Here is a 21,919-nt window from a genome sequence, read left to right as displayed (position 1 = left end):
ATGCCATACCTCCATGTTGCGTCGTAAGCCTTCTCTATGTCAAAGAATATTAATACAAAATGTTGGCGGTTGAGAAAGGCTTCTCTGATAGATGTTTCAAAACGAATAAGGTGGTCTGTGGTGGAGTGCTGTCGACGGAACCCACACTGGGTGGGCGAGAGGAGGTTGTTTGATTCAAGGAACCAAATAAGACGAGCATTAACCATCCTTTCTAATGTCTTACAGAGACAGCTTGTCAAAGCAATTGGACAGTAGTTTGAAGGAATCTTGGGATCTTTCCCTGGCTTAGAGAAAGGTAAAATAATAGCCTGGCGCCAGACATCAGGAAAAACATTCTCCTGCCAGATCCGGTTGAAAACAATCAGAAAGACATCAAGAGAAGCAGGAGATAGATGGTGCAGCATGTCATAATGAATATCATCAGGTCCAACAGACGTACTGGCAGACCGATGAAGGGCCATTTTTAGTTCCACCAGGGTAAAGGGACAATTATAGTCAAAGAAACAGTCAGTTCGAAAGGAAAGAGGTGATCACTCTGCCTGAGTCTTGATGGCCAGGAAGGTGGAGGAACAAGCAGAAGTGCTAGATACCCGGCAAAAGCTTTCACCTAAAGTGTTAGCAATGTTCCGAACATCAGTCACCTCCTGACCATCAGAAAGTAAGATCGAGAGGGGGACAGAATTGTAGTGCCCATTAACCTTCCGAATCCTGTCCCATATAATCTTGGAACTGGTGGTAGAAGATATGCTGGTTGTGAACTTAATCCAAGATTCCTTCTGGCTTTGACGTCTTACCCACCTAGCATGTGCACGGGCCCGTTGGAAAGCAACCCGGTTTGAAAGTGTGGGATATCTACGAAAAGTATCCCAGGTCCGCTTTTGAGCCTTCCGTGCTAAGTGGCAAGCAGGACTCCACCACGGACAAGAATATCGTGGAAAACGTGTCGAGGTTTTAGGAATACACTGAGCAGCTGCATGTGCAATACAGTCAGTTACCGCTGCTACACAGTCGTCTATTGATGGTGGATTTACGATGGCAGGATCAAGTTCTGCGAGAGCAGTGAAAGTGGACCAGTCTGTCTGATCCAGCTTCCACCGGGGCACGCGGGTAGGGTGGCATCAACCACGGCCAGTCTCTCTCAAAAGGATCGGAAAATGATCACTGCCTAGTGGATTACTGTCAACCCTCCATGAAAAATGGGAGAATAATGAAGGGGAGCAAACTGAGAGATAAATAGTGGTAAAGGACTGACTAGGTGCATGGAAGTAAGTGGAAGAACCAGTATTGAAAAGAGAAAGATTGTGATCAGAGAGCATCTGCTCCACAGATCGGCCCCTCCCATCAATAATAGCACTTCCCCAGAGGGGATGATGTCCATTAAAATCCCCTAGGATTAGAAATGGAGATGGCAATTGTTCAACGAGAGCATCAAGATCTGATTGATCATATATCTCTCCAGGGAACAGGTACAGAGAACAAATAGTGATGGTATGACCCAAGGAAACACGGATGGCTACAGCCTCCAAGGGTGTGTTGAGTGACAAAGACAGGGTGGGCACGTGTTGATCAACCAACAGTGCCACCCCTCCATGTACTTGACCATCACACAACCTGTCATTTCTGTACAGAGAAAATTGCCAAATAGAGACAGTATCAGCAGTTTTGAGAAATGTTTCTTGTAAAGAAAGACAAGCAGGATGGTAGGAAGCAATCAGCATTTTGATATCATCCAGATTAGAACGTAAACCTCGATAGTTCCATTGTATCAAGGTGGCCATTTTTAAGAATGGGTAGGTGAAATGGCTGGAGAACCCTTCGGTTTACGACCACGTCTTTTTTCTTTACTGTCTTTAGTCGGAGAAGGTCTGTCAACCTCCATGGATCCTGCTCTGGGTCAGGTGGGTAGGTTTTTGTTATTGGAAGGGGAATCCAGTGACTGAAGACACGAACGAATAATTGTTTTGTCTCTTGTGGTGGGAGAAAAAGATGTATCAGAAGAAATGCCTGTATTTAAAACTGAAGGACGTGGATCTTGAGGTTTGTTGGAAGGTATGGGAGGAACAAAGATGGGTGTGGAAGTCGATTTATCAACCTTTTTAACCATGGAGGTCAAAAGGCTTTTCATTTGTTTTGAAAACGATTCTCTTGGAGGCACAGAGAGATCTGTCTGCACTCCCACTGTAGTTGTGGAATGAAATGCAGCAGCATATGTCCGAGATGGAGTTGTGGACAGCAATTTCCGAGCCTCAGGATAACTAATGTTATGTGTCGTTTTCAAACGCTGCACCTCTTTTTCCTCCAACCATTTTGGGCAAGAATGAAAGTAAGAGGGGTGAGAACCATTGCAGTTTACGCAATGTGGGTTCATGTCACAGTCATAGGCATCATGGTCCTTGCCTCCACAACGAGCACATGTCAGGGAACCACAACAAGATGTCTTTGAGTGGCCGAATCTCTGACATTGGAAACATTGAAGAGGGTTTGGTATGTATGGCCGAACCCTGCAAATGAGATAACCTGCCTTGATGGCGGCAGGTGCACGTGGTGAAGTAAATGTTAAAACGAGGGTATTTGTTGGCAGTGTAACTCCATCTTTGCGAGTGGAGATGCGCCTCACTGCAGAAACTCCTTGAGTGGAGAGACCAGCGAGAATCTCTGACTCAGGAACGTTCTTCAAATCCCTTTCAACAATAACTCTTCGTGAAGAATTCAAGGTAGCATGGGGTGTAACCTCAATAGGTATATCCCCAATTGCCTTTGAATTCAAGAGGACTTCACTGTGTTGGGATGTGGATGTTTCAAGCAATATGTCACCAGATCGAAGTTTCTTTACTGACTTTGGAGAGCCAGCAAGTCCTCTAGTCCCTTTTAAATAAAAAAAGGGGACATTTGCCCTAAAGGTTTTCCAAAAGAGAATGTAATATAAGAAAATGAGGTGCGGTGTTACTGATGTTGAAGATTGCTGTTCTGAGTATTCAAAGCGTGGTCGCTACCCATTGACTGTTTTTTTACAATTTTATTTAAATTTTTAGAGGATCCATAGGAAAAGGAAAAAATTTCGGTACCACTGACCCCACCCACCATGGAGCCCTATAAGGGAACGCACTACAAAGTCACGCAAGGACAATGCAGCAACGCCAGGGTTTCGTGAGCACTATACCCAAACACCAGCATCAGGCACAATGTCCACAACACCCGTTGAGAACTTCCAATACTGGTACTTGGTAGACTCTAGCCCAAGTGGACCAACCGATTTACCCAAGGGGGGCCACCCAAAGGCCGCCCGTCTACAGGAATTCGAGGCCAAAGTGGTGTGTTAGGGTTGGACCCCTCAACCACCAGGATCCTCTCCTCCCCTTCACGGGTTGCCACGCACGGCAAACACGTGGGTGGATGTTTAGATCCCAGAGAAGGTAACCAGATAGAACAGAACCTTCCCTGGGAGGTCCCCTCACCACGTACAGGAATCCACACCGAGGGGTAAATATGGTCTAAAATGGGTATTTGACTAAAGCAAAATGCTGCAGGGAAAACCTACTAGCAGTCTTGTTGAACACTCAATCTCAATGGTATGAATTACCAGCTATGAGCACACTATAATATTGGTGGAAACATCATCCACCCGAAAAAACTTCAGTGTCATGTTCCATACAATCGTTTTCCACACAACATGAACCTTTTAGGCCTAATTCTATCAAAGTAAAGCATCTGGAGTAGCAACGTGTAACTCGTATAACATCATCCTTGGGTAGGACCACAAAGAATCTGGAGCATGTGGATCACCAGCTGATAACCTGACACAATCCTCAGCATATTTACAATCAGTACTGTACAATAACAATTTCCAGGAACAACTGGAGGTGAAATAGCTGAAACATTAGGCAGTTGATAATACACTCCAGTATGGCTTATGGTTGGCTGTACAGTGTGTAAATCTGTGTTGACAGATAAGTAGTATACCTAGACAACAAAATCCTAAAGTCTGGACTTAAAATGGACATGCCTCTATAGAGAAAGAATGGAAAAGTAAACTTACCTATTCATAGTGGAACCAGTGGGTGAAGAATTGTGAAAGGGGAAAAGAAGTATCCTGATGAGGAAGAAACAACCACCTGATGAAAATAATGGCAAATGAACATGCAGAGCATTATCCACATGCCTGACTGAAGAATTTTCCCCAATGGACAACAAAGGTGAGATGCCAGGGAAGAAGTAAGGTGTTTTATTTGTGGTTACGTAACCTGAAATAAATTCTGGGAAGGAAAAGAGGGAGGAACATGCCTGTTGGAGAAGTTGACAAACTCAACTTGTGTAGGTTGAAGGAGCAAGTTCATGAAATATGGAAAGGTTCCAGGGAATGAAAAGGAAGGACTGAAAACTATGAAACAAAGTCATGCAGTAAATTTCCTCCACAGGTGAATATCTTTGTACAAACAAGCCTGTACTAGGCAGAACACTATTAGATAGTCACTGGAACTGTTGGTCTATTTACAGAGAAGAGTATGATTGTGAATGAAATAATCACAGGATGCTAATTCCCAGTCTTCTTGGGGATGACAAAAATCACGGTTGAAACAAAAAACAAGAGGATGAAGACTGACAGCCTCTATAATACACTGTGAGAGAGGAGTCCAATCCAAACAACCTCAAAAAGTCAATCACTGACAATGGGAAGGATACAGGAACTGGAAACAAAGGAGATGGTGAGAAGAATCACAGAGAAAGTCAATCTAACAAATCCTGGATCACCCAAGGATTGACAGTGAATTTCTACTCTGGGAGAACTGAATGCAACCAGCTAGTCACAAGAACTGCTGGCAGAGAAGTGTATAATAATAAAGTAATGGACTCCTGGAGTAAAGTATGGAATGAGACTGAGACAAACAAGCAGCCAAAGAAGAAAGAGTTGAGTGTTGCCCCATACATTCCATACGTGACTCCAAAGATTCTGGAATATCTACAAAAACTGACCTATGGTGAAAAGAAGCTCTCCACAGGTCACAAAGATATGAGGAAAATTATAAAGTGAAGATGAAGGCAAGAAAAATGGGTTTGGGATACATAATTCATAGCTACTAGAAGTCAATAAAAGAATCAAAGGTCTGAAAGAAAGTCAATGTATGATGATTACAAGCCAGTGATGGCATTATCACTCAACCAACTAACAAATAAAATGTGCAGAATGTACTCTAAAATGAGAGTATGGAAATACTAAGAAATTTGAGAATGGGGTAAGGAGTAACTTTTAAGAAACAGGATCATACAAAGCTACAAAGCTGATGATTCAGAAAAACAAAAAAACTGAGAAGACATATCCATACAGGTCAAGATTAGCCTAGCACATTCCACATGAAAGGTATAGGCATGCATAGCACAGATAAAAGTTTAGAAAAGTTTATGAAAATTGCCCTCATCATAAACAGGTACTACAAAGACATGAGAATTCTGGTCAGTCTTAAGAAAAGATGAACAAAAATTCCCAAGCAAGACCCCCACACCTAAAGCCTGTGCCATGACAATCAAAGTAGTCTTAACTATAGCTGAAGTCATAACACACATTCTGGGTTCATAACTGACTGTGAGAAAATGCAAGAAAAATATTACAAAATATAGGTAAATTTTCTTGACCACATACTACAATAAAAAACTGTAGAAAAAAATTAGTAAAACTGGACAGCACTACTTTGAAAAGAAATGAATAAAATTGTGACAAATGAAATATCTGCACAACATTATACTTAATGAGAAGTGATGAATGGATAGAATAGAATAGAGGGAGTCGTATTGGAAGAGTGAGTCACTCTCTTTTTGGTGGAGATTTTGTATGATGATTTAGAAGCAAAGACACAGAAAACTACATTGATCATTAGGTAGGTGGGAGTTTCAAGGCTAATGGCATAAAAGCAAGAATAGTTATTATGTGAGAAGGGGTAAAGTCCTGTATAGGAAATGATTGTTATCAGTGTGTACGTGTAACTGCAAACAATTTAGGCTTGCAAGTTATAGGCTCAATGGAACAATAGAACATATTATAGTGGGCAAGTTCCTTGTAGAATTACTAAATGCATGACAGTAAGGATACGTCTTCTACTTGCTTAAAATTAATGAACTAGCAGTAAATATAGGCCAATGGTTTATTTAGTGTTCTTTGGTTAACCATGAAGTACCACAAAAAAATTTATGAGTATTTTAAATATAAAATATATCACACAAAAGAGAAAACTTTTAACACATATTAATTTCTAATAGCACGACCTTGGCTGTTTAGGAAATTTTCAATGTGGGACTAGAGCCAAAGCCCCAATTTTTTAAAATGATATGATACACAGTTATAAGTGCCACACAAAGTTTTTCAACACACTAATACATTTAGCATTACACATATCTTTAGTTCAAAATCTCGTACACTTCTGTCCTTTTTTCATTACAAGTCAAATTATTGTATTTTTTCAGCAATAAAGAACCTATAGTTATACAGGAACTATTTCAGGGAAATTGAAAAGAATATTTGATTTTATGTCAATATATCACAAGAGAATTTGTCACATATATTAAAACAGTATTAAAAACACAGAAAATCAGTTATGTTTTTAATAATACCATTTAAATTTATGTTTAAACTGCAGAAAAAGATAATTGGTTATATTTTTATTAAGATTATTTAAACTTATGTTTGAACTTTAATAAAATATTACTAATGTTTCACTAACTGTTAAAAATCATTTATACAAATTAGAAAAAACTTGGTTTCTACATCATCAGCTGAACATATTAAGTTAAAATTACAAAAAAAAAAAAAATTCATTCTAATATACCTCTGGAACATAAGATCTTTACGTAACTAAAAGGTAGCTGATATATACCATTCATGCATGCATTTTGGTTTGATACCCTTTTCCTCAAATAGTTTTAATTTAATACTTTTGTAGATTTGGTTCCTTTTGAGTAACTGCACTTCTTTCAATAATTGTAGTTTTGTTTACTTATTCACTGACGTTTTTTCAACCTATTGCAGTTACATTAACAAAGCTTTGCTATGTTTTTTCAGTTTCTTTAAACCACAATTAACTAACTACAAGTTATTTAAATAACTACAATGTCTAAACCAGACTACAGTTTATATTATTAGTTATTATAATACTGCAGTTCATTTTGGCATTTCTTTAAGCAATACAATTTTCAAAAAAACTGTAGCTTGACTCTCAAAATCTTCAGTTAATTTTCAAAAAGGTTATGATTATTATTAATTATTAATATTAACAATATTATTTCAGACTGAGAAAATTAAATAGTTGAGATTGTTGACTTTTAAAAATTCAGAAAAAGGTAAAGAACAAGTTAAGTAATATACCTGTTTTATTTCTATGTAAAATAACTTCAATCAATCAAGGAAAATATATATCAGAAAGTAGCAAAACTCTGCTCTGATGGTTGATGCATCATTCATTGCAATTATTGTTTTTGATTGAAATGTGTTTGAGATAGCTTAGAGGTGAATTTGGGCTTATTCAAGACATTAAGATGGAACAGTATTAGTGTATAAAAAGCATATAATAAATACATAAAAGTGAATTGCAAAGCAAAGAGTTTTGAAATTTGATTAATGGTTTTGCAGAAACAGTACCAAACCTTCAGAAAGTTTACCTTAATTATAAACTCATGATTTTGAATTTATTTAATTACTGATTAATTTTCTACATGCATTAAAATATGCTCTGCCCATTTTCAACTTAATTTGTTGTTGCTCTCAGCAAGTCCAATTTACAAATTAAACAAAACATAAAACTTTGATTTTTTTCAAAACTTAGACAAAGTTTTTACAAAAAAGTTTTTTTTTAATATTGGAAATAAATGCCTAAAAATTGTAATGTTAAAAGAGGGAGATGAAAAACCCAAATTACTGAGAAATTCTGAATAGCTAGACAATATGAAAAACATTATTAAATAAAAAAACACGTAATATAAAAAATAACAAATTTGCATAGAAAATCTCTATGACAGAAAATTGTATAACCAAATATCACAAGTAACTATGAATTATAATTCACATTAATTACACAACATTTGGTGTGCCACAGGATATCCCCTCAGGAAAGGGAAAAAACCACAAGTAACACATGCTTAGTATTTGTTTTTCCGAGTTTACCATGGCTCACCCTGTATATATCACAATAACAGTATTTTACTTACAGGATAGGAACATCGACTACGATTTCTACAAGTACATTCAAAAGCTTCTCAAGAGCATGGCTGGCATTATCTTCTTGTTGCTTTTCGCCTGTAGAAAAGAAATTGTTAAGAAAGCTAAGGAATAAAACCACAAGAATGTTGTGGAACTACAACACATAAAGGAAGTTGTTAGAAGGAAATGATACTTAACACTTTGTATAAGTGAGACAACAGGCCAATTTCTGTGGCCATTTAGTTTTAACATCGAATTCATGCTTCAGTCTTGAAATAACAGGCCTGTGATGATTTTATTGTATTGAAATTTTTACATATTCTATTGTAATTACAGTATGCTGAATCCACAAACAATATTCATTTTTCTCCATCACATACAGAATTTTCACAAAATATCATATGTACTTTAACATAAGTGAATAATTTTAACTGAAATAGGATCAAATTTTGTTATGCTTAAAATGTTGACAACTACTGGCTATAGATTTCTCTAGATCAATTATGATGTAAGAATCTTATCACTCATTCTAGAAGCCATGAGAAACAACAGGCCATATTGATGTGCCATTTCTGTTTGTGTGCTCCATTTAAAAATTTTTTTCTTCTTTTTAATGTCATTTATTCATTACTATGTTGACAAACAGTTGTGTAAGTGACCCAAACATATTCTGTTATATTTGTGGCAAAGAAACAAAAGCATAACATTATACAGAATTCATTCATAAAGAAAGCTGTATTACATATATTTTAGAATAAAACTTAAGGACTGAGACAAATATGGGTTTGACACAAAGTTTGCACCATTTAAGTTGAAGACTTGAGACAATGGACTAAAGATAAGAAAGTCTTTATCTTTTGGAATTCCAATGGTCTGGAATAAGCTTATAAACTACTGCTGCTGTTTTTACTTGTGTAACATGCAAGGTCGCAACACACAAAATAAAAATAAAACTTCTTATCCAAACCTATCATAAGACTTGTTGCTCATGGACCTGATGTACCTGTACCTACTCCACTAGAAATTCTTGACACAATTTCATTTGATCTTGAATCTCATGTGAACAGAAATAATTTTAAAAGGATTTTTTTCAACTTGAAACATTTGGTGAATTGCAACTTTTCAAACAATATGAACATAAAGATTAGATGAGAGATTTGGGCCTTCCAAAGGATGCTTCTGAGATTTTTGGGGTCCAGATTTGGGCTTAGAGCATACTTTTTCCATGTACATCATTTTTACTGGTACAGAAATCACAAAAAAGAGGTCATGCCATACTTTCATAAGAAGGTTCCCCAGTTTATTGCTACAATATTACTGAATTAACATTAATGCTAGGGGCTGCAAACTTTGAACTACGTGAGCAGTGATTGTTCATCGATTCTTCCAAAAGAAGTCTAAAAGTCCTTCACAATAGTAACATATATGCATCTGTTACTATTTCTAATTTGGTTCACTTGAAGGAAACATACAAAAATCTCCTTCTTCTTCCTAATAAGATCAAATACAAAGAGCATGGTTGGCTACTTTGTGGAGACTTAAAAGTACTTTCTATGTTGTTAAATCAACAACCCAGTTATACAAAGTTTCATGTTTTTTGTGTGAATGGAACAGCAGAGCATGAAATCAGCAATGGCCACACACAGTCAGCCTAATACTTGGATTGAAAAACATTAAATATGGAAGTTTGGTTGACACAAGGAAAGTCATATTACATCCACTTCATATAAAACTGGACTTTGTTTGTAACAGCCCCAGGAAGAGATTGCAACTGTTTCAAGAGTCTATGTGGACAGTTTTTGGCTCTTTCAAAATTGAAACATAAATTTCTTAGGCCTTAGATTAGGAAACTGACTTTGGATGAACAGTTTAAAAGGATAATGAGGCAAGTTGAAAAGGAAGCATGTAATATGTTTAAAGATATTACTGACAAATTTTTAAGAAAGGACACAAATTATGAAACTATTGTCAATAACATGCTTGATACATTTAGAGCTTGGGTGTAATATGGGCTTAAAAGTTCATTTCATACACTCACATACTGAGTGTTTCCCTGAAAATCTTGATGCCATCAGCAAAGAACAAGGAGAAATATATCAGGGAAGGAGGAACATAACCATAATGGGTAATTATTGCTAATCATTGAAATGAGATGCTCCAAATCCAGTACATAAAAGAAAGACTGCAACACTTGGCTTAGAAACTAGAAGATATAGATTTCACACACAAAAAAAATCAGAATGAATGAGGATGCCTATTTATTTGACATCTATGTTTTTCCTGTTCTTCAGTCGTTCATATCTTTGTAAACAAACATAATAATAAAGATGTTCATTATGATAAATGAAATAGCAATTTGATTTAATTAAGGTTTTGTTTTTCCCCAATTTGTAAAATATCTTCAAGTGAGAGGAAAAAAAATGAATATCATTTTTGAAATTCGTGCATTTGAATCATCGGAAATCCATTATTAAAATCAAAACAACTTTTATGATGCTTAAATGTGCAGGCCTGTTTAGTCACTGATGAGTAGTCAGATAAATTCATGTTGTTTAAAAACAAGTTTGGTTTTCAATATTTACCACTGCTATCTTGTGGATTACTCTGGAACTGTTTCACAAAATTATCTTCTGTAACTGTTTGGATGAAGTACTTGGTCACACAGCGAAGTATAAACATGGCGTTGAAGGTCTGCCATGTAAAGATGTTGCTGTAAACAAAACAAAAAACTTCATCTTGTATAACAACAGAATATATAACTATTACACATGTAAGATGAAGTTTTATAATAGCAAATATTAAATTACAATATAAAGAGATCTGTGAAAACTGAACTATTATTTAAGAGTGAAATCAACTTTTCTTTTCAACTTGGAATGCCTCAATGTTATAAGGAATGTGATTTCAGTTTTTGTTGTTGTTGTTGAGAGTCATTTGCTTGGTATATAAACTGTTTATAATTAATAGTTGATAAGTATTTTAATTATAAATGATTCCACACAACAATCCCATTAGAATAACCTTAAGAACAAACTGCATGTTTAATAACTAACTTTTTCAAGTTATGAAATGTGAAGATATGAAGATTATTTGTGAAATGAATTTGTGGCATATTCTTAGAACAATTATCAGTAAAAAAATCAGTTATATTAATAACTTCTAATATATAGAAATGCCAGTGCATTTTGATAATACTACAATCCAACAACAGCTTTTATGTTGTGTTGCTTAGCAATAAAAGTATAACCTAATATTATTGCCAGTCTGTGTAATGAAAGTGTAAAACAAAATTGCAAAAATATTTGTTGATTTCTTAATTTAGAGTTTCTGTTGATTAAAGAAGTTTTCTTTTTATTAAAAGTATTGGTGATTTAACAGAAAATAGCTTAATTCAGAAATGACTTAAGTTCAAAGTTTAATCAATATTTCTGCTTTCATGATAAAATTTATGTACTTGGCTCTAAACTAGGTAATCCCACACTATATCTTTACTGTACACTTATCATTTCACCACTGAATACAGTAACCAAATTATTGTATTTGGATAAATGCATTTGGGCTTTATGACTTGTACTATTTTGAGAAATTATGCATAACATGATATATGACACACTGGCTTTTATACAGGTTAGATTAGCAGGTCTAAACTTGTGGAATTATTATTGTTATATAACAAAAATAATTTCTGAAGCCCAGCTTAACAGTATATTCAGTGATGAATGTTTAGCTGGTAGTTATACTGAATAAATAATTTATACAAAAACAAATCAATAATACAAATATTATATGCTTTGCAACAGCCAACATATGCTTGCAGTTTTTAATGTCTATAGCTACAAGTATCTTGAAATACCTCATTTCTTTTGGTTCTCTTCCTGTAATTCTACTTGCCATAAAAAAAAAAAAAAAATCAATAGGTCAATTGAAGTTACATTAACATCTCTTTCATGATTATCGTGTAACTTAATTTGTTTTGTAAGAAAATCAAACTCTAAATCAGTTCTACAGAACTAAAAAGGTAAAGGACATTAGTATTTATTTAAAAATGAGAAAACAATAAACACTTTTCTAAATGAACTTTGTAAAAAAACACTTACTTTTCACACTGAGCTGATGCCTTCAACTCAGTTGCTCTAGTAACAAAAACATGAACTAGAGATCTGTAGTTTCCAGTGTATAGGTTGTTTGTCAAAAAGGTCTGTAACAAAGACTGGACACTCTCTTCTAGCAAACGACAATCGGCACTATAACAGAAATGTAACATTATTTACTGAAGTATTTATCATACTTAACATCAAGCCTTCTTATTCAAGTCAAAGAATTGACTTTACATCTGGAAACATGTTTTAAATTTCCATTGTTTACCATAATAAAAAAATCTCAGCTTTAATCAATCTTATGTAGAAATAATGCTACATATGTCTAATACTAAACACTTATGAACAAAGTCAAAGAAAAATGCACAGTTAACTATTAGAACCCTAAGTGTATGGGTTGTATTTTGTTGTTTTGTCATTATACTTTGTTGGTTAAAAACAGTGGGTCACAGCAAAATTTCTAATAGAAACAAAATGCAATTAGAAACAACCCAACAAGCCTTACTTATGATTACCTTGAATATTCATCAGTGAATCAGCAACTTAAGAATATTCAGTTTCCACCATCATTGCCAATGCTTATGTGATATAAAAGTACTGATAAATACATATAAGTACAACAAAATTAGTATCTATGGTATCTTAAAGCAATATTTAAAAAAGCAAAGTAGCTATAGAACAGAATCAATAGCTACAAAATTCACATCAAATTTATGGAAGCAAAAACCTCAACCATAGCACAATGCAGGTCACTACAAGTCCTAGGAGCCAGGTTGCCATAGCAACTAAAAATTTCATTGTGGAATTTAGTATTTTCTTCCATTTTACTCATGCATAGGGATGTATGAAATAAAACTTGAATCTAGTAAAGTTCTGGACTCTTGGAAGACTGGAACTATTAACTCATTCCTTATATCCTAAATCGAGTTTTGTTTCTTGGATTTTAATGGCAGATTCAGCACTTCATAATTTTTCAGGAATGCAGAACATGTTACTAATTTCACACCATTTTCTTTTTCTCTTAATTCAACCAATCAGTGCATGCATTTAGACTCATACAGTCAAAGGCAGTTCCAGTAAAACTATCAAGTGGTTTTTGATATTGTATGATCATCAACATGCACTCATTGTTGTGAAAGTGAATAAAAGTAAAATCATTGTGAAATGTAAAAATTAATCAAGATAAAACTAGAGAAACTTCAAAATGTAGATAATAAATTTAAATGGAATTAAAAAAGGCCAATGACCATCAAAAATTTAAAAAAGAAGGAAGGTGTACAGTATCACCATCCCCAATGACATTGTCCAGTGTGAGGGGTAAACCCATGCAAAAAACATGGGTAAAATGGTGCCATCATTCAGAGTTATAATGATGGCATGACAGTAAAGCATGGATTATTGCAACTTGAGTGTTATAAAGGCCACACGTCAGAGTATCAGTCCAATATAAAATACAATGATCAGTTAAAACTGACCAACGTGTTACCTTGTCAGAACAAGTTCCTCCTTCTGATCCTTACAGATATAAGAAGGCCAAAGAGCAAAAGAAGGTTTGATCTGGAAAAGCTTGTTATCATATTGCTTATTCCAAGTCAACTGCACCAGAGCAAATGCACTTAGTTGAGGTGTCAGCAAGCTCATTCCCAAAAATACTGATGGGGCCTGGTATTCAGAAAAAGTGGATAGAAACAAAATATAAAGAAAAATTGGCCAATCATTTTAAATATCAATGAGAACAGAGTGAGAACTAACATAAGTGATTGCAGGGCTAGTAGAGAGATAAGAGAGTCTTAAGTATTTCAGGCATGCAACTCTTTGTAATGGTTGATTACTAGGACAAGAAGCACCACAACTCATGTTCTTTAGTTTGAACAGCTTGGCCCTAGACTCCACTTAGCATGTGAGACTATATAACATCCATTGCTACGTTGCAACAAAAACTTCAAACTGATGGGAAAATCAAGTAATCTACTGTGCTGAGTGCAAATCTCAAAAGAGAAGTACCACAAAAGATTTACCATTCATGTGTAAGATCTGCATCATTTCCATGGTAAGCATACCCTGCAATGGCTTCAGGGGATTGTGGGGATACTCACCAATGAGTATGTGGAAAGGTTACCCAATGAGACAAAAAGGAAACATCAGCGTGTAAGGGATATTTTAACCCTTACTAAGGGTGAGGCACCATTAGTCTAAAGATAAAAAAAAACTTATAATTACAATGGCTGTACTTGTACAGACTGTCCTATCCAGATGCTTATCACATGCAAGGCTTGAGCCCAAATGATAGTTTATATCAAGATGGTGTGATGCAGCAACACTGATTATCATGTTATGTGGTTTTTCATGCTTCACTCTATGCTGATAACACTCCTGCCTGAAGTTGTCATGGAAGTGAGGAGCAAGGTAATTGCTTTGCCTAAAGTGCATCACATCACTTCTGGGCAAACTACTAGTACCTTGCCAAGCAACAAGGTAGAAACAGCTACTGGTTACAACTGATGATTCACCAAGTGTAGAGAAGTCAACAATAAGTAGTAAACACTGCCATTTCAGCTTTGGAAAATAAATCCCAAGTTCGCCTGTGCCAAACTTAGAGAAGTGCAATGGATGACTCATACTGTAAGGTTTGGTAGTCAGCCCACATCTCCCACAGCTGACTGGATCTTGTTACATAACTGAATACAAGGGTTATAGCTAGTTCTTGATTAATTTAAGGGTGGGAGATTTTACATTGTACCAGGCACTTCAAGTAAAACCACTACTTAAGCTAATCAGTACACACTTCAAATTGGTGAATGAATATAAATTAGCTACAAATGGAAAGGTAAATCCCCCACTATTTTTAGAAAGCATCATTAAAATAAAAAAGGTAGCAACTACCCACCTTGGCTCTAGCATGTGCATCCTTGACATAAATGTAATGTTAAGCTCATTAATTAGTTTAGTGTGTGCAACCAGGGAATTAATATTCCATAAGAAAGTTATCAGATTTGTCCCAGCAAAGTACTTGAGTGGTGTTCCATGGTTTACTCTTAATAAAGTATAGTGTGTTGGAGCTACATAATGCCATAGTACTTACACATGAAGTGTTTATATTCCTACTCTGACAGCAAATTGCATTAGCTCAGCTAGTTATCTGTCCAAGGAGGGATGAAGTCTCTACATGGTTCTGCAGTCACAGGTAATCAGTTATATAGCTTCCTAAGACCATGGGTGCAGCAGAAGATTTATACTGTAAAGGCTGTAGACATGACATTATAAGCTAATAAAGTGTTTTGTCTATGTATTAATACATTTGGTCACTGATACAGTAAGTGAAGTTAAAGTAATCATGGTTGATGGTAATTCTAGGGTCATACTCATCTCACCTACATCGAAAGTGAATACATAATTACAAACAAATCCGAGATAACTAGATGAGGCTTGTGTGAAGAATCTAGACCTGATGCAATGGCAGCAGCTCAGTTAAATGTTGCCTAAATATACCAATCTATTTATGGGGCCTGATGGCTGATTGGGTCAAATAACAGTCTCACAACATTACATAATCTTAAGTAACATATATCCAATAACTCAACAACCATACAGGCTTCCCTGGAGCAACAGGGATTTAGCCACTTCTGAGATACAGCACATGTTTATAGCAAGAGATCATAAGACTTTCAGAGCACTTGGTTGTTTCCATTAGTAAGAAAGAAAAATGGTAAGTCACATTAACAACTATCCACTATGATGAACAGATGAATGTCTAAATGCACTAGAAGGAACTTAACAGTTCAACTCCTCAGACCTGGTGTATGGATGCTGACAATTTAAGGTGGAATATGAAATCAGACATAAGGTAGTGATAGAGATAGCTTGTATCTTTTACAAGTTTCATTTCATGTAATTTTGCTTGCATAAACTTCCTTTAACTGATGTGAAGTTGAAAAACTTAAAATAGGTTATAATGGGTCAAATGCCTGGTTTGTGTTAATAATGTCTCAGTGTTTGATTGCACATAGTCAGTGGCAGAGAACCTGAAAAATGGTATTCCAGCAGTTGAAAAGAGCATACTTAAAAAAATATATATCGGCAAAATATGTGTCAATGTGCAAGGAATTGGAATTTCTTTATCATTATGTAGGTAAAGAATAAATCTCCATAAATTTCACAAAAATAGTAATAGTTCAAGATTGATCTAAACTTGTAACTAAACAAGAATTCTATTGTTTCTTGGTTCAACATTGTAATACTAGTCTGTAAAGCATCAGAAGAGTCCAAAATGAATAAGGAAATTAGTTTCAAAGTCCAACTGTGCTCTGAGTTTGGTAAAGTGTTAATTGTGGTGACAATGCACACTTTATATAATTACCATAATTCTGATAATTTGTAGAATAACTAATACAGACTTTTAAGTATATGCCTCATCAAGTTTATTAGTCCTTACTGGGTCAACCAGAGTAGCATTTATCACACAGCAGAAAACTTAGCAAAGAGCAACTGTTTGCCAAACATCTTCATACCTGTGAAAATAATAGTGCTTTCTGTAGAGCAATTTTAGATCAAAGTCTTGATCTTTCAGGCTATCTTGTTCTTCAACTAGCCACTGATGTACAACTTGTTTCAGAAAACTTGACCATTTTGTTTTCAAAGTGAATATGACACACAAGATATGGCTTATGTGGCCAACTTCAAGATTTTCAGTGTTTGATTGATATTCAAAATAGCAGACCCCATGGACAGAGATGCATAACAACCAATGTAAGTAACCTAAGAGACCTTACTCCATCAGTTAGTGCTTATAACTAAAGTCTCCCAGAACCATGTTCCTATCCAGAAAAACTTGTTCAACCCACTATATTTTGAAGATTAAAATATAATGTTGGAGAATTTAATGTTAGTAATTCACTCTTCCAACTTTCTCACCTGTTGTAGTATTTAAAAGTATCTACTGCACACAAAAAAGATACCTAGGATGGCTATGTCTGTACCTGAAGACCAAATGATAGAGAATCTTGAAATAAACCTGAACATTGCCCCCCAGAGGTACAGCAGTTTGTGTGCAGACTCACACCACTAAAAACCAGGTTTCAATACCAATGATGGGCAGAGAAAAGATAGCCCACTATATAGCTTTGTGCTTAATTCTAAACAAACAAAAATCCTAAACAGAATGTTTGGTGTAGAGAAATAGTCTGGAGTCTGTCTCTTCATGGCTCACCTGAGGTAAAAATTTCTAGGATAACTCAAAGTGAAATCAACACAGTTTTAAGCTGCTCATCAAAACTAATACCTAACAATAGTTCCTATCCATGGTGAAATGCCTGTGATGCAAACTGACACCACGATTTGCAGGATAAGATCGTGAGCTGACTCGTGTCATTTAAAGATAAGTATGTTGCCTAGAATACCAGCACTGATGTAGATCTACTATTAATTCTTGATCCAATTGACTCATGGCTTTGTGCTTTACTCATCCTTTCTTTTGATTTAGTTGATAGCTGTCTATAAAAGATACTGAAAACAATATCATCTTTCTTAGTTTCAGGGTAAGCAAAGGCAGGCTTAATTATGTAGAGCTGAAATGAGTATCTAAATAAGAATAATTATAAAGAACATTCAAACTGATATTTGGTATTTGAATATTTTAAATATGTTATAATTTCAGGGGTTTTCTTAGTGTTGTAAATATTCTGGACATCACTTCAACTCTTGACTGTAAAGTATCAGCAAATTCAACTATTTACAAACTATAATATACACACACACAAACACACATTTCAGTGAAATTACATAATTACATCCATGTGAGACTAGTGAATTGAAGGTTAAGACTGATAGACAGTGTATCCCCAATGCAATGTGGGTCCTGCTTCTTTAGTCGCCTCCAAACCCTAGGATACATTTTATAATCCCATGTTGTAGCTTTTACTCTAAGATCCTTTTTAAAATATGCAGCATATTTTGTTTAATTTGAACATGTTTTGTTTATGGCTTAAACATTTATGGCTATAATATATATATATGTATATATTCATATCTGTTTATCTATCATCACATAACATTAATCCTACATGAATGGAATCTGTTAACTGGGCCAATTCTGTGTCTATGAAGCTATATGTGTATATCAATGTTTTTTTAGAAATTTGAACAATTTTATTTAAGTAGTTTTAAGTATTTTATAGGTCAAAAAATCAAACAACTCAAAAATAAATATATTTGACTCCTGTGCAGTCTTATTTCAAGCAGTCAAAATGACAGTTAACACAAATATAAATTTTCATGCATCCAATACAATGACATACAAATAAGTTGTATGTTCTGATTTTGAGTCTTTTTGAGGCATGGTCTGAACTCACAGAAAAGAGCATATTTTTGAAGTTTTTGGTCAATTACTCTGCCATATTTTAACTAATTTACATGGGATTGGATACAAAGGTACTTTTCTACAGGTCCCACACACTGACAAAAAAAATGGTGGAGGGGGGTCAGAATGCCACAAAAAGAAAACTTTTAAGGGTTTTTTTTTGACAATTACTTTGTTGAATTTGACCAATTTGCATGGGATTTAGTAAAGAAATACTTTTTTACAGACCCATACATATACAAAAATGCAGGATATCCTGTTTTTGGTCACTTTACATATTTTAGAGGTTTTAATAAATTACTTAGCCAAAGTTGATACAAAGACAACACATACTGACAGACAAAAATGCTAGACTTATCCACTTTTAGTAAATGTAGAAGGGGGTTAAAGTGCTGTAAAAAGCATAATTTTAGGTTTTTTTATTTTTCTGGTGTCAAAATTAGCCATGTTGGAATTGCATGGTAGAGACATGTTACATTTGCTCACAGATGTTGACCTCTTTAATTGATAAAATACTTCTAATGAGTAAATCTAAGTGCAAGGTGATTTACCTTTCATTTTTCAAGTTTTTTTTTTTAACTAAAAGTTTATATTGTATGTGTAAACTTCCTATATCCTAACATTAACTGAAGTTAAATCATCAATGTTCAGTGGAATGAAAAGTTGAGAAATATTAAATAAAATGAAAAATACCTCTTTTTTTTTTTTTCCTGAATGCATCAGTTTGCTTGACTGTTTGTTTTCTTTTCTTCACAATTATAACTTTTAACCTTCTGGCATCTTTTTTGTTTAATTTTATGGTTTTATTGATGTAATGTCTTCCCACATAAAAGCAATAAATCACAGCAGGAACTAATTAACCACTGTGAGTAGAGTGCATGATCTTTGTGAACATAAGCCAGTTATATAACTGTGATAGGCTTCTTTTGTTTTTTCACAACATTTACCCATAGAAAATCTGAGGTGAACAATCTATAAATACCTACAAAAATGAAATAACTGTAATAAGAGACTCATAACAGGAAAAATTTACTTGCTATTGGTTATAAATACTTCCAGCAAATCAGAATACTTGGTTTAAATAAATTCTTTTAAATCTTGAGAATAATGGAAGAGCTTCACCAGTTGGTTGAGCAAACTTATTTATATTTCAACAAATCAAAAATGTAGGAGGTTCAAATTTTATATTCAGGTTTGCCAATATCTGTACCTTGTGTTTCTGAATGATTGGGTTTTTTGAAAGTTGAGAGAGGGAAGAAAGAGAACCTAAAAAGGAAAATTAAAGGTAGAAATGTATCACATTAAAGAGAAGTGAAAATAAACAATTTATTTCTTTTTGAAATTAAGAAATTAAAATTTAGGTAATTATAAATTACTTTCTGATATTAAATTTGTTGAAATGTATTTATAATAAAGTTTTTAAATTATATTTTGAACATACTTTTTAAAATGTCATGATATACACACACATTTTGACTAAGCTAAGTGCATGGGATTAAACAGAATCTTAAAGTAATACAAGGTTAATCAGTCAATCTAGAACAGAAACTAAACTGAGTCAGTTTGGAGTGAAAGTAGTTTTGGTCCAGTGAAACCAACTGTCTGTTTACCAATAAAATACATAGATTGCATTTGCAAACATTAAAACCTGACCATAATATTTTTTGTACAATTGTGTTCGACCTATTTCTTCCTTTCTCATGAACACAGTTACTCCAAGAACTTATAATTATTTCATAATAAATAACTTGTATGAATCTCTTAATATTCTGCAAAATTATCATCTTGTAACTTTAAGAAAGAAAAGTCATCTTGACTTTAGAATACCACAGCAATATAAAACTAAATAGCACAACTTAAACCAAAATTAAATAAACCTTTCGAGAGGATGGCATTCAGCAAAATTAGTCTTAAATTAATGAAACAAGATATATTTTCTTGATTTGTTTGCTTATTGTAAAGTGCATAGCTATATAATGGGTATTTTTCTGTGCTATGTTCATTGTAAGCATCAAAACATGTTATTTAGTTTTACAAGCCCTCAGATTTATTGCTGAACTACCTGTATTAAAGCACTACCTTGAAGTAATCACATGAAGTGCACACAACCAAACAATACATACTCAACTGAATTATTCCATCAAAGAGATACAACATTAGCTAGGAGAAAAGATTAACCCTACCTCATAAAAAATTGTATGCTTAATGGATCTAAAATAATGATAAATTACATAAAAACATACCAATCTCTCCTGCTGTTGTATGTGAGGTATTTCACAACCTTATATAATGATTATAAGGAAAATAAAACTTTATTTTAAAAATTATTGCTGAAAAACAACACTGAAAGAACACGCCCTACCAGGTACGCGGAGGAGTAAAGGTGAACGACAGGAGTTGATTCCAGAATGGGTCATTAGGAGAAACAGCCACCTTTCCAACAAACTGGTTCAAGTACTCATTACTATGGAGATCACTCATAGAACTACTGTTTGCTCCCATCTTCAAATAGTTTCATGCCCTGAGAAACCCACAAAAAATGTGATATTTAGCATTGTTCACACTAAAAGTGTATTGTTAAAAGTATGAATAATTCTGTTAGCCTAAACTAATGAGTGCAAATAATTTAATTGATAATCAAATTGAGAAGCATTATTCTACATGATTATTACTTTACATACAGTTAATCATTAAAAAAAATGCACATTTTTATAATACATGGTAAATCATTATAAGCTATCATTAACTTGTACTTCTGTAAGCTAAATTGTCATCACCAGTACCTATATATAGGAATATTCACTTGTTTCACACTAAATTTCAAATAGTGATATATCTCTGCATGCACATTAGTCAGAATTCCCAAAATAAATAATGAAGGCATTTGAAAAACAACAGAAATAGCACCCATCTTAAGCAAGGAAAGAAACACATTCTGTTAGACAGTTCTAAAATTGTTCTCAAAGAACTATCAAGGGCTACCAAAATATAAGACAAACAATACTTTATAACTTATCTGAATGTTGAGAAATCTGTCCTGAAGAGTGCTTGAATCTTGGACCCTCAGCTCATATCAGCATTATAAGACCAATACTCTTACTACCTAAGCCACATGGACTCAAGTCTCCAAAAGAAAACTTCCCATTCTTGTTATTACAGTTATAGAACGTATGAAACATGACTGCTTTATTTATTGGAAAGAAGGACCTAAAGTATGTTAAAACATAGCCCAATGAACAGGTCTAGCAGAAAATTTGAAAAACCTGTTAAAAGACAAAAAAAAAA

At 34.3% G+C, this 21,919-nt stretch overlaps 1 protein-coding gene across 6 annotated transcripts in view; it reads right to left on the bottom strand.

The window, feature by feature from the left end:
- The window catches only part of LOC143249759 (dymeclin), a 65,777-nt gene that overhangs the window by 35,096 nt on the left and 8,762 nt on the right, over nucleotides 1-21,919 (bottom strand). For 4 of the 6 annotated variants that reach the window (XM_076500135.1, XM_076500133.1, XM_076500138.1 and 1 more), the window contains 5 exons: nucleotides 20,997-21,155; nucleotides 12,280-12,426; nucleotides 12,036-12,065; nucleotides 10,765-10,892; nucleotides 8,191-8,278 (listed from right to left, as the gene is read on the bottom strand). In XM_076500135.1, coding sequence (XP_076356250.1) covers nucleotides 8,191-8,278; nucleotides 10,765-10,892; nucleotides 12,036-12,065; nucleotides 12,280-12,426; nucleotides 20,997-21,136 — 533 coding nt within the window. In that variant the 5' untranslated portion in view covers nucleotides 21,137-21,155. The remainder of the gene's footprint in view (nucleotides 1-8,190; nucleotides 8,279-10,764; nucleotides 10,893-12,035; nucleotides 12,066-12,279; nucleotides 12,427-20,996; nucleotides 21,156-21,919) is intronic. The other 2 variants (XM_076500137.1, XM_076500136.1) reach the window with 1 other exon arrangement.

Source organism: Tachypleus tridentatus, chromosome 4 (assembly GCF_004210375.1).
Source record: "Tachypleus tridentatus isolate NWPU-2018 chromosome 4, ASM421037v1, whole genome shotgun sequence".
Classification (NCBI taxonomy): domain Eukaryota; kingdom Metazoa; phylum Arthropoda; class Merostomata; order Xiphosura; family Limulidae; genus Tachypleus; species Tachypleus tridentatus.
Note: the sequence above shows the minus strand (reverse complement) of the source record. Positions and strands in the feature narration are given on the sequence as shown.